Below are 13,679 nucleotides of genomic sequence, written 5' to 3'. Positions count from 1 at the left end.
ACTTCCTCTTTGCTGCATAGCTGTTGCTGCCCTGTCAGGGACAGGGCCTGCTCCTCAGCTGTTGGAGTAAATGCCCTGTGGGTCGGGCTCAATCAGGCTCCATTCCCCTTGAGTGGTGCCCTGCCCCCAAAGGAGGTGATTGCTGAAGCAAGTGAGGCCCATGTGCTCACAAAGGACCAGTACACCACCTCTGTAGGCATCTGAGGCTCCAGTCGGAACCAGCCCAAGGCCTCATCCCTTCTTCTGTTTATCCCAGACCTAGTGCAAGGTTGTGGTGTGGAGTGGGTGAGGCTGGGACATTCACTAGGCTGGGGCTGTGGGTTGGGGTGTAGTGGCTGCAGGAATTGAGGTGGCTGTGCTACCACCAGAGCACTGGGCTGACCCCGTGGCAGTCTTCTTCCAGACCTGTCTGCCCCAGCTCCAAGGCTAAGCTGCTGTGTGGAGTGGGTGGAGCCAGAGCATTGGCTCCACTGGGAGGCAAACTGCGGGGTGCTCCTGCGACACTACCTGAGCAAGTGCTGACAGTGGCCACTTCCACTCCACCCAGATCACATCCCAGGACCCCAGTCTGTCTCTGCATAGCTAGACCAAGTCTTCTCCCAGGGCTTGGTTGGCCCAAATCTAGCACCAGGCTGTGGTATGGAGTGAGCGGGGCCGGGATGTTCAACCAGCTCGGATTGGGGAGTGTGGCCAAGTGGCAGCTGCCAGTGCAAAGCTCTCTCCGCCCTGATTTTTGGTAAACCAGCACATGTGTACTCCTCATGAGTAGAGTCTAGGCTTCTCTAGCCCTTCATCTGTCCCAGCAGTTCTCCCAGCAGCCAAGGGTGCTTGTCTCCTCCTTGCAGGACCCCAGGACTGGAATGTCCAGTCTGTGGTTCAACCCACTTGCTCCCCACATTGAGGGTCTGCCAATGGGGAACTTCTCTTCCTTTCAGATCCATCTCAGGTGGGGGTCCCAACCCTATGCCTTTTCCATCCTACCTGGTTATATGGAAATCTTTCTTGCAGCCTTGGTTGTGTAGGAGTTCTGCCATTTTCCAGTTAGTTTTCCATGAGAATTGTTCCACATGTAGATGTATTTTGGGTATGTTGTCAGGGGAGATGAGCTCCATGTCTTCCTACTCCATCATCTTGATCTCTCCTCTACAGTTATTAATTTCTTAAAGTATCATATGGTTTATATTCAGTGGGCAAATTTTTCAGCTTAATTATACTTATGGTAAATTATACCATCAGATAGCTATAAATGTTTTTGACACTTCAAAAAAATAATTAGTTGTTGACAGATACAACCCTCACAAAATAATAATTTTTTGCAGTTACTGACTTTCCCTCATATGTATTCATTTCAAAAATGTACATGTTTGCCTCATAAAAGTATATATTTGGGGGACTTCCCTGGTGGTCCAGTGGTTAAGACTCCACACTCCCAATGCAGGGGACACAGGTTCAATCCCTGGTTGGGGAACTAAGATCCCACATGTCATGTGCTGCGACCTTAAAATATATATATATATATATATATATATATATATATATATATATATATATATATATATATATTTGAAGATGATAACTTTCCGTTGCTAGGACCCTTTCCCCTAGTAAATTAAGTTGGAAGTTCAGTACCCTACACAAACGTAAACTGTATTCAAGCAATAAGATTGGTTAAAAATTGGTCCTAGTGTTAGAAAATATCCTAATTAATGAATGCATTTTCATATGTTTAATCCCAACATGGATCTTTTCCCCATACTTCACCTCTCAGCCTTTATGCTGCTGTGTTGGAAAGGTATTGCCTTGCAGATAAAATCAGCCACTCACCTCATGGGGTAAGGCCCATCTTAGGAATGTATTGCCTTGCAGCAAAAATCACCCTTAAACTTAGTCTGTCATTGAGGGGTTTTCCCTCATTTTGGCCTAATGCACATGTTTCTCTCCATTCCACACATAAGGAAAACTTTTAAAGCTTTCTGACATTATTTTACTTTTACCATAGGTAGATTGATTTTACCTATCCCCGTGAGCTCTGTGATGCTGCATCTCCCTTTCTTCTAAATCTATCTCATTGTGTCGTAGCATTCATATTTATAGGACTTACATAAAAACGGTGAAGAAGCTATTCTAAGATTGTATTGTATTTTAAGGATTCTGCACATATTGTTATTTATCAAATAGGCATTACATTTTATTACCCCAAATCATGAGATCCCTTGGATAAAGGGGACTGTTGATAGGAGGAGACATTTGAGAATAAGTTCCTAAAGAGGTACTTGCGAGGGAATTCCTTCTTTTCTTTTTAGCTGGAAATCCTGAGAAACTAAGGGGAGAGAATAAAAGACTAAGGAGAGGGAGGGGAGGGGTAGGGAGAGAAAAGGGGACGGGAGGGAGAAGAATGAGACATTGACCTCTATGTCTACCTAGTAAATAAAAGTCTCAGTATTTACCAGCACAGCCCAATTAATTGCCTAAGAATCAACATGATGGTTTGGGGGAACAGCTAATGAAAGTACAGACTTAAGCTGAAATTGCCTCATAAGTTTTTTTTCCCCCACCAGATTGTTTGACTTCACAGACACGTCTCAGGTTAAGTGGGATGTTGGTAAGCATCAATTACTTTGTAAAATTGTATCACCATGTTAAGAAACACATTTAAAAACTGATTCCAGATATTTTCTTTGGTGGTTTCTTAAACATTTATCTCACTTATTTGTAATCTTTCTTGTTTTCTGATAAATGTATTCATAGCTGTAAGTTTCTTTCTAATTAATTAGCTGTGTTCAATACATTTTAACATATGGTGTTTTCGTTATCATTCACTTCTAAGTATTCCATTAGAGTTCCTCTTTAACCAGAAAGTTATATATTAGTGTTTTTGTCATTTCTAAACATTATTTTTTGTCGTTTTATTATTTTATTTATTTAGTCTCATCATATTATGGTCAGGGAGTGCAGTCTGTGTGTTGTTGATACTTTAACACTATTGAAGCTGCCTTATGGGTTGGGAGTTTGCCACTTACGAAGATTGTTAATGTTCTGTGTATGCTTGAAAATGTTTCCTATGTAAGGTGTAATTTTTATATATATTAGATTAAATTTATTAATCATGTTATTCAAATCTGCATCATTTTTTGAGTGTTCTTTTTAAAAGTTTAATGAATAGTAGGAAAGTTGTGTTTTTGCTAAATATAAATCCTTTTAACTTTTTCTTCCACTTACAACACAATTTTTTGTTTCTTTCCATTTTAGGATGGTCTTGTTAATGTAGGATGGATGGACTGTGCCACCCAGGACAACCTTTGTAAAAGTTTGGACATTACAACAAGTACTACTGCATATTTTCCTCCTGGAGCCACTTTAAATAACAAAGAGAAAAGTGGTATTTTGGTATGAATCACTTATTCAAATACATCATTTTGTAAACAATGAGCAAAACAAGGAACGAGTTTATATCACCTGATTATAGGACACTTAATTATTTAGAATATTTAATTTCTGGGATTCTGTTTCATATTTCAGTTTATAAAGTTAAGCTATAAGGATTATTTTTAAACTGGCATAAACCATTACAGTTTTAAAAACCCAAAGGTATGGAATACATTCTTAGGTTAAATGAATATTTATTGGTTTCCATTTATTTGTGTATTTTCTAATGTTAAAATATAGATCATTGGTAGGTTTAGATGGAATCTGGTATCTGTTTTTTTTAAAGCACCCTGTTTGATTCTGGTGTAGACTCAGTTTGGCAATCTACTGGTGTGGTTCACATTCCTAATTTTATAAATGAGGAAACTGAGGTTCAAGATAGTTGTCAAGGAGCTGAGACAAATACTGGCATATCGGATAGGTCCCTAGAGAACCCACAAAGAAAAACAGACTGATATAAGACAGACTACCTTTAGCTTTCTTTTCTGTATTTTAATTTTTGATATAAAACAGCAAGCTCAGATATGATCTTAGGAAACATAAATGAGTGATATTAGAAATGTGACAACACAGAGTGACGAATTAGCAGTCCCTGTCCCTCCTAAAAGCATTCAAGTTTTAAAAAATGTAAAACACTATGTCAGCTAAATATGTCTGGCAGGTGAAATTCAGAGGCTGGACAGTACCCTTCTAGATGTAACTGCCAAATTTTACTCTAAAACAAACAGGTTTATAAGAGGTTCCACTGGATTTGTAACTTACATATTTATATAAGCTGTTATGGGAGTATTTTTAGTAAAGTCTTCATGAATGTGACTAAAGTGAATGAGCTTATAGTACTGAGACATGAAAGTCTTCCGTTTTGGCCTTTTAAGCCCTTTGGTAACAAGTTATTTCATAGATTTTTTGGGAATATGCTATAGATTTTTTTTTAAGCTGAAAATTGAGTTTTCTGTACTTATGTTATAGACATTGTTTCTATTGATTATTCTCATGTCAAACACAATTAAACTGTGAATACAGTGGTAGTTCCTACAAGTTTTTAATGGAGTTTTAGATCTTTCAAGTAATATATGAATTTCAAATAGTTTATTATAATTAAAGATATACAATAAACTGTTTCATCAACCCCTGTATACATTTTCTTGATGTAACTATTGCTGCACTCTGTAATAGCAGCTGCTTCCATGAGAATTAGAAGAGCAAAGAGAGTTCTATGAGAAAAATATGCTGAGGATAAAACATGGACAGAAATAAAGAAGGTTTGTTAGAATCGAGATGTGTCTATTTCAGTTGTTTTGTTTTAAATAAGAGACCTAGATCCAAAATATATTTAATTTAAAATATATCTTTTATATGTATACATTTTACTCTGTAAAACTCCTAAGTGGTTTGGTTTTGGTGCATTATTTCTAAAAATCTCTATAATAAAGTCCATTCCAGTTTTCCAATAAGTTTTTCTTAATTCCTATTAATTATTGATTGGGGTATGAAGCATCTTAGATCACCAAATATTCTAGTGTTTTAACAAGAATTCGTAAAGCATTGGCATTCTGTAAAACATGTTAGCATTAAAATTAAACTGAACATACCATAGCTTTTTCCCAGTGAGCCAGAGGTCACTCCAGGTTATTTTGAGGATTATTGTAGAATATGCAGCATAGTTAATAGAAAATTCCAGGTAATGAAACACCTAATAATGAAATTTATTTTACATCACTGTTTTTTAAAGAAACAACCCAGTTTAATAATTGCCACAATATGATATACTGTCGTTTTCTTTTTTTTGGAAAAGGACAACATTTAGGATAATTAGCTTAAAAACTGTGTAACTTCTATGTTTTTCCTTAAAAGTTCTTTCTCTGAAAACTGAAAAACTAAGATACTAAAATAAGTGAACGTTGATTAAAAAGATTACGATTCTCTTACTTCTAGTTTCTTAATTCATTGGATGCTAAAGAAATATATTTGGAAATAATGCATAACCTTCCAGATTTTGAACTACTTTCGGCAAACACACTAGAGGTAATATTTTTTTAATAATAAATAGTATTAAATGTTGGTAACATTTCAGAACTTAACATTTTAAAATCAGCGTTTGTTTTATTCATTTTGGAGAAGAAGTAGCAGTTTCAAAGGACTTATATATATATATCAGTTGGTTCTAGGTTGAACTCTAATGCCAGGGTTGCTGGCATTGCAGCTTCAGTGTGGATCTGTAGTTTTGGAAACCTAACTAGTCCTGAAGGTAGGCTGCAGGAGGTGCATCAGAAAAGGCAAGATTTTGATCACAAAGCAACTTTGGATCTGATCTGGAACTCTTTGTTCTCGCTTACAGAACTATCTGTATTGTTCACTGAGAATTAAGAAGCAACTTTAGAAATATTCAGTTTGTAGTAGAATCAATTATTTTTTCTACTTTTTGATCCCAGAGTGTTCTAAGTCTATATCCCTACCAAACTTTTTGTTAAACCTGAAGAAATCTGACTTCCCCACCTTTCAGCTTTTTGGCTCTGTGTTGTTAAAATCATACTTTTTCCTGGCACAGTCATCGTCTTTAAGATTTTATGATTTAGTGACTCTTTTCTTTGTGTAATATTATATAATTGATTTATATAGCATTATTACAAATAAACTACAAAATAAGAATATGACTGGGTCTGAATTTTAGACAGTATTTTGAAATAATGGGTAGGATAGTTAAAATTAAGTCAAAGAAATAGAAATTATTGATAGAACTCTTAAGATTTCCCATCTCTCATGTTTCTTTTCCTTTATCACTTTCTTCTTTAATCACTTTTAAGGATCGTTTGGCTCATCATCGGTGGCTCTTATTTTTTCATTTTGGAAAAAATGAAAATTCAAATGATCCTGAGTTGAAGAAGCTAAAAACTCTACTTAAAAATGAACATATTCAAGTAAGAAAAGTGTATTCTGCCTAGCCTTCTGCTTACGTGCTCTCTTCTTAATTTAGTACATAAAGTTATGTTTTAAATAACATAAAAATGTTTATTTGAAATTCTAGGTTAAGAAACCCCTAAATGCCTTTGTTCTTCTGTTGCGTTTTCTTTTTTGTATTAAAAGTTAAAATGATATCCGAAAAAGGTTAACCTTCATTTCTTTTGGGTAGTTGGTATGTGATAAATCTGTGTGATAGTTTTTCTGGAATGCATACTATAGAATAGGATATCTTTCCCTTTTTTAAATTCTTATTTCTTTATGTAAGTAATTTCATATTCATTATTTTAAATTAGCGTATATAAATAAGCACTAAAATGAACTAAAGTAGATGCCTAAAAATTATCCGCATTTTCTCCACTGTTAATAAACCTACTAAGAATTTACTGTTATAACCTTTCAAGCTTTTTAAGTGTGGGCATATGTATGTGTGTGCACATATATGCATATTGTAATGGCCATTGTAATAGACATACATGTAAATTTATATGTATGCTTTTTAATGAAATTAGATTCACTAAATTCTCTTTCGTAAAATTTTCCATTTAGTGATATAAATTTTTCCACATACCAGTGTAATATATATGTGTATATGTGTGTGTGTATGTAAATGTATCAGTCATCGTCCTAAAGACCAAGCAGTATTTCACTGTATGGTTACACCATGATTGTTTGACAAATCCTCTTTTACTGGTGACTTTGTTTCCATTTTTATATCAAAAAGATAATACTGCAAAAATGCAGTATGAGGAATTTTTTGAACCAAGGTGATATATTTTCTTCAAAGTTTTTTATCCTCATTACCAGAGTCTTCCAGGAAGTTTATATCAGTTTATATTCTTACTGACAGCATGTAAGTGACCATTTCTCTATACCAGTGCCAGCCCTGGTATTATCATTCTTTATAATCAGCACTGTCCTAATAGGCCTAAAGTGATTTGTTAATAATACTCATTTTCATTTATTTGCTTTCTACTTTATTTTCCATGTATGTCTCTGGCCCATTTTCTTTCTCCTGATAGGATGTTCATATTTTTATTTCTTAATAGATCCTTTGTTTTAAATGCTACAAATATTTGGTTTATCATTTGCCCGCTGGATTTTTTTTCCATACCATATGAAAATGTGAACCTTTTTCTTTATTATTTCTGCTTGTAGGGTCTCTCTTAAGACATTCTCTCTTTCCCCCACCCCACGATTATATAAATATTCTCTACATTTTTAGAAGGGTGGTTTCTTAAACAACTTAATATTTTCTTGGAAATTTCCTCTCAGGTTTTTGAAATCTCTAGGAGGCATTTTTTTTTATAACTAAATTTAGTTTCAGTATTAAATGTAAATTAATTAGTTCTGTCTCTTACTTTCATGGTCCATTAACTTCTGTTTAGAAGCTGCGTTGTTATAGCAGTGTCATTTTTGGATTATCCTTATGAATATTTAACTGAATGGGTAAGATTTTATTTTCAACGGATTAAACCTTCTCTTTATACTTTAGGTTGGCAAGTTTGACTGTTCCTCTGCACCAGACATCTGTAGTAATCTCTATGTTTTTCAGCCATGTCTAGCAGTATTTAAAGGACAAGGAACTAAGGAATTTGAAATTCATCATGGTAAGAAGGGAAAAAGTGATAAAAATTTCTCAATTTTCAAATAGTAATTCTTAATTCTACTTTTTAACCTTGTTTTATATGGACTTGATTATGAAAAATAACTTTGTTCTCACTTATTAGTAAATTTGTTTCTTGTGGGGAAAGATATTTTGAATTAAATATAGTTGTTTTATCTTCTTTACTGTTTAAAATAAATCCCTTTTTTCTCCCCAATATTTTGATCACTGTTTCAGTAAGAGCTCTGATGACTTGTCAGGCTAGTAAGGAATTTCAGGGTTTGTCTTGTTGACAAAAATAAGAAACACCTAGTTTCCATTTCAGTATGCCAAATGTAGCATCTCAATCATTAGGGGCAATTTCTAGACATTGTTTTGGATTTTTCAAACACTAGATGACCAGACATCTCCATTAACTGCTTTGTTATCTCTCTTGAATTTATATTTCTGCATTTCACCTTGTTTGGGACTTTAGCCCTGCATCATGAAAGTACAGTTCCAATTCCTAGGGTTTGGAATATATCATCGTCCCTGTCCTAAAAAAGGTCAAATGTAGCAAAAGAGAGACATAAACTACTGACTATAACACAGTTAGTAAATAACAGATATTGATAACTATGCCTGTTACATGACAAGCACTCTTTTAGGTGTTAGGAGTGCAAAATTATAAGACATGGACTCTGCTCTCAAGAAGCTTAAAATATCATCTAGTGGTGGGTGAGAGGAGGGAGATTTATAAGAAAATATGAAAAACATTGTAATAGTCATTATGTATAAATTATAAGATTAAATAAAGAGACTTTTGTGTAGTATAGGTCAGGAGGTGATCTTTGAATTAAAATGACATTTGAATACTCAATTTCCCAAAGCAAATAAGAGAAAAACAAGTGAGGCCCTGTAGACTGAAGGAATTCTGTGAGCAAAGACTTGACAAGATAAACTTAACAGTAACTACTGTTTATTCAGTACTTTTTATAAATGCAATGTTTTTCTAAAAGAATTTGCATATTGTGCATATCCATCTTTATCTTCACAACAACCCAGCAAGGGAGAAAACTGAGGCTCAGAAAGATAAAGTAACTTGCCCATGACAACCAGTAATTGGTCAAGGTAGATTCTGTATCCAAGTGTGTCTGACTCCAAAGCCTATGCTTATAGCCACGCTAAACTATGCCACCTCCTGAAAGTGCTGGAAATGACCCAGGTTTTAATAATGGAGTTCTGTTCCTCTGAAATATTTCTCAGATTCCCCCTCGCTGCCTTATTTCAGGTCCATCATCTCCTTCATCTTCTTTAATATTCTCCAATATAATTGTCTCATAGCATTTTCTCTTTACAATTAATTACTTGTTTTATCTGCAGATTTATTACCCTAGAATACCTAGAACATTCACATGTCACTTTTTTGCCTTGAATCTCCTGATCTCTTTTAGAATAAACTTCAGATTCCTTAGCATAGGAGCAATGACTTTGTCTTGCTCACCACTGTACTTCCAGCACCTAGGATGCTGGTGCGTAGTAGCTCAGTAAATAGTTGTCAAATTAATAGGGTACATTCACTCTGTGCCTCTGCCTGTTTTTCCAGCCTCATCTCCCACCTCTGCCCCTCCAAATAATCTTAGCTCTGCTACTTGTAGATCACTGAAAATGTTCTTTCACTCCTATGCCTTTACACAAGATTTTTTTCTTACTCCTGCAATGTAATCATTTCTTCCTGCCCCTCAAAATATTTAGCAAACTCCCAGTCACCCTTCAAAACTTTGCATAAAGCATTTTCTCCCTGTAATATACCATGAATACCCAAGTACTTCCTTTTGTATTTTGTCACTAACTTTATAGTGTAACTTGTATTATTTCTTTGTATTTAAATAGGTGTTGAGTATTGGATTTAAATAGGTGTTTATTGTGAACATTATGAACTAGTAGAGAAAACAGACAAGTAGATGGTCAACTTTTAAAATGTCTGAAGTGAGGAGTATTATCTATTTCTGAGTAATAAATTACGCCAAAACTTAGCAGCTTAAAACAACAAACATTTATTAACTCACACAGTTTTTGGTGTTCAGGATTCTGAGAACAGCTTAGCTGAGTGGTTCTGGCTCAGGTTTTCTCATGAGGTTGCAGTCAGGGTGGGTAAGGACTACAGCCATCTGAAGGTTAGACTGAGGCTGGCAGATTTGGTTCCAAGCTGACTCATGGCATAGTCAGGAGGCCTCAGTTCCTTACCAGGTGGGCCTCTCTGTATGGCTACTCACTTCTCTCAGAATGACTTACGAGAGAGAGAGAGAGAGAGACACACACACACACACACACACACACACACACACAAGCAATGATAATCTGATCTCAGATAATATAAACCGTCACATCCACCATATCCTATTGGTCACATCCACCAACCCTGGTACAGCAGTGGTATGAGTACCTGAGGTAGGGATCATTGGGGGCTATCTTGGAGACTGACTACCATAAGAGAGAAGTATGGGTTGCACTTAGGCAGAACATATAGATGGAATAATTTTCTGAGGTTAGAGAAAGCAAGCTCTTCATTGAGATCTAAAGTAGAAGTAATGGTTATACAAATAAAGAGGTGTTAAACACATTCCAACTCCAGGAACCAGCGAATGTATTCATGGACTCTGAAATAAAAGGGTACCTCATTCATTCTTAGAAAGCAAGAATTTCAGGATAACTGGAATGTTGAGTGTGGAAAGGAATGAGACTTGAGGCTTGAGAGGGCACCAGGGGTCCAAATTATGTGTTTCCTCTGTCAGGTAAAGTAATTTGGACTCTATCCTGGAGGCAAAGCAGAGGGATTCATGGATTTAAGCAGAGATATGATTCAACTAGTTCTACATTTTAGAAAGGCGACTGGCTGCCTAGAATGGATAGAAACAAAAATTGGACGAAAGGAGAGCAGGTAGAAGTCTGATGCAGTCATTTATGTAAGAGGAGATGGCTACCTTATCTAAATAGTGGTAATGTGGATGAAAAGAAGTGGACAGAGTTTTTAAATACCAAGAATACAAATCAGTATAACTTGATGATTGTGGGGGGTTTGGGGGGGTGTTTTGGTTTTGTGGGGGGGGGGTTTGGCTGCATTGGGTCTTTGTTGCTATGTGCAGTCTTTAGTTGCGGTGAGCGGGGACTACTCTTCATTGCAGTGCATGGGCTTCTCATTACAGTGGCTTCTCTTGTTGTGGAGCACCGGATCTAGGGCGTGCAGGCTTCAGTAGTTGTGGCTCACAGGCTCTAGAGCACAGGCTCAGTAGTTGTGGCGCACGGGCTTAGTTGCTCCACAGCATGTGGGATCTTCCTGGACCAGGGATTGAACTTGTGTCCCCTGCATTGGGAGGCGGATTCTCAACCGCTGTGCCACCAGGGAAGCCCCAATGATTGTGTTTAGATTTTAGATGTAGGGGAATAAGAAAAGGAAACCCAAGCTTCTGACTTGGTGAATTGGCAGCTGAGTGACTGATTGCACCATTCCGTGAGGAAGAGAACCCTGGGGGAGGAGGTGCCATGGAGTAGACACCCCCAGTTCACAGTTGAATATAGGCCTGGTCCTTAGGAGAAGAGTTTGGGCTAAAGCTGTAGGTACAAATGATCATCATATCAATGGTAATTGAAGCTTTGGGTGAGTATGAGCTTGTCAAAAGTGCATAGAGAGACAAAATCAGGGCCCTATGGGTCATTTTTAAGGAACTGTCAAAGATAGAATTCATGAAGCAATTCAAGCAGCAGCAGCTAAAGAGTGAGAAAAAAGCAGGAGAATGTGGTGTCATTTTTCACTCTATTTAAATATTTATGAAAATCTCTCTCTTCTACTGGCCTGTGAACTCCTTAAGGAGAAGGTCTGTATCTTTTTTAATTTTGCATGCACTATGGCATTTAAAACAGGACCTGACACATAATAGGTGCTTGACTTAATATTGACTATCGAGTGAATAAATCAGAGGGCACATGGGAAAATGGACTATGTGCTGGTCCTAAGAAAGCTATTATTTGCCAAGCCAAGGAGTATATATATATATATTTTTTTTTTTTTTTTTTTTTTTGCGGTACTCGGGCCTCTCACTGTTGTGGCCTCTCCCATTATGGAGCACAGGCTCCAGACGCGCAGGCTCAGCGGCCATGGCTCACGGGCCTAGCTGCTCCACGGCATGTGGGATCTTCCCGGACCAGGGCACGAACCCGTGTCCCTGCATCAGCAGGCGGACTCTCAACAACTGCGCCACCAGGGAAGCCCTAAGGAGTATATTCTTTAGGCAGTGGTCTTTAAGCAAGGGGACAACATGATCAGATGAATGTTTTTGTAACTTGCCTGTGGTAGCAATGTAGAAAATGAATTAGTTAAGGAAGGCAGAACAGAAAGACCAGCTTGGTTATTTCAGTAGGTCAGACTGAATTTAGGCAGTAGCCTAAATTGGGGTTGGAGATGGTAGGAGATGGAGCTATGATACAAAGAAAGAAGGCAAGAATAACTCCGGGACATCTTATTTAGGCACCTAGTGGATGATTATGCCATTGCCAAGGTAGGGAAGGTGAGAAAAGGAGCAAGTTTAGGGGAAAATAGCTCAACATCAATTTGGATATATTTTGTTTAAAATGTTTATATGACATCAGTAAATATTTCCACTGGGCAGTTGGTAATACAGGTTTTGAATTCATAAGAGAAGTCTAGGTTGAAGAAACAGATTTAAGAGGCTGTAACAGTAGTTCAGGTAAGCAAAAAGAACTCGACACTGCAAGGAAATTATTCTGCCTCTGAGGATGAAGGAACTTTTCAAAGAGATCTTGACATTTTATCTGATCCTCTAAGAAACAGAGTAAAGGAAAGGTTTCTCCTGGCAGAGCAAACCTATGTGTATACAGTATACATAACACTAAAACCTCAACAAAATCAATTTGTTAATAAGTGTATCTTCTCTTTAATATTTCAAGTACAAAAGCTTTGAAATGTTTCTATGGATAAAAAGACAGAATGTAGATTTTAATTTTTCTCTTTCTCTGTTTCAAAGGAAAGAAGATTCTTTATGATATACTTGCCTTTGCCAAAGAAAGTGTTAATTCTCATGTTACCACACTGGGACCTCAAAATTTTCCTGCCAATGACAAAGAACCATGGCTAGTTGATTTTTTTGCCCCTGTAAGTTATGTTTATCTGTCAAATTTCGATATTGTCATTTTCTCTTGTCGCAGCAAAAAAACATTTTCTGGGTAACCTTGAACCATGAATATTAGAATCATGTTACTCAGTTTGGCCACTGCCACATATTCTAGGAAAGGCTGATATACTTGCCCCTCCCCTCCAAGGACTGAGAATATAAATGCATAAGATTTGTAACTAAGTATGGTTTGTCTTACTTAGAATTTGCTTGTTGTAAAAATGGTGTTTTTTTGTTTCATTTGGCTCAGTGCTTATGAATATTTTTTCTTTCATAGTGGTGTCCACCATGTCGAGCTTTATTGCCAGAGTTACGAAAAGCATCAAAGCATCTTTACGGTCAGCTTAAGTTTGGTACATTAGATTGTACAGTTCACGAGGGACTCTGTAACATGGTAAGGCAAAGTACAAAAAATTTATTCTAATTAATGTTTTTGTAAAATGTTTTGGCAGCCTAATGTTAAAGCAATAAAATAACTTTCAAATGTACATCTAACATTTAGAGTAGTAACAAATTATTTA

At 36.5% G+C, this 13,679-nt stretch overlaps 1 protein-coding gene across 4 annotated transcripts in view; it reads left to right on the top strand.

The window, feature by feature from the left end:
* The window catches only part of DNAJC10 (DnaJ heat shock protein family (Hsp40) member C10), a 60,408-nt gene that overhangs the window by 31,127 nt on the left and 15,602 nt on the right, over positions 1–13,679 (top strand). For 3 of the 4 annotated variants that reach the window (XM_019931567.3, XM_073807511.1, XM_019931565.2), the window contains exons 10-16: positions 2,559–2,602; positions 3,250–3,387; positions 5,362–5,451; positions 6,231–6,344; positions 7,880–7,994; positions 13,012–13,139; positions 13,436–13,552. In XM_019931567.3, coding sequence (XP_019787126.1) covers positions 2,559–2,602; positions 3,250–3,387; positions 5,362–5,451; positions 6,231–6,344; positions 7,880–7,994; positions 13,012–13,139; positions 13,436–13,552 — 746 coding nt within the window. The remainder of the gene's footprint in view (positions 1–2,558; positions 2,603–3,249; positions 3,388–5,361; positions 5,452–6,230; positions 6,345–7,879; positions 7,995–13,011; positions 13,140–13,435; positions 13,553–13,679) is intronic. The other variant, XM_019931566.3, reaches the window with a different exon arrangement.

Source organism: Tursiops truncatus, chromosome 7, assembly GCF_011762595.2.
Source record: "Tursiops truncatus isolate mTurTru1 chromosome 7, mTurTru1.mat.Y, whole genome shotgun sequence".
Classification (NCBI taxonomy): Eukaryota; Metazoa; Chordata; class Mammalia; order Artiodactyla; family Delphinidae; genus Tursiops; species Tursiops truncatus.
Note: the sequence above shows the minus strand (reverse complement) of the source record. Positions and strands in the feature narration are given on the sequence as shown.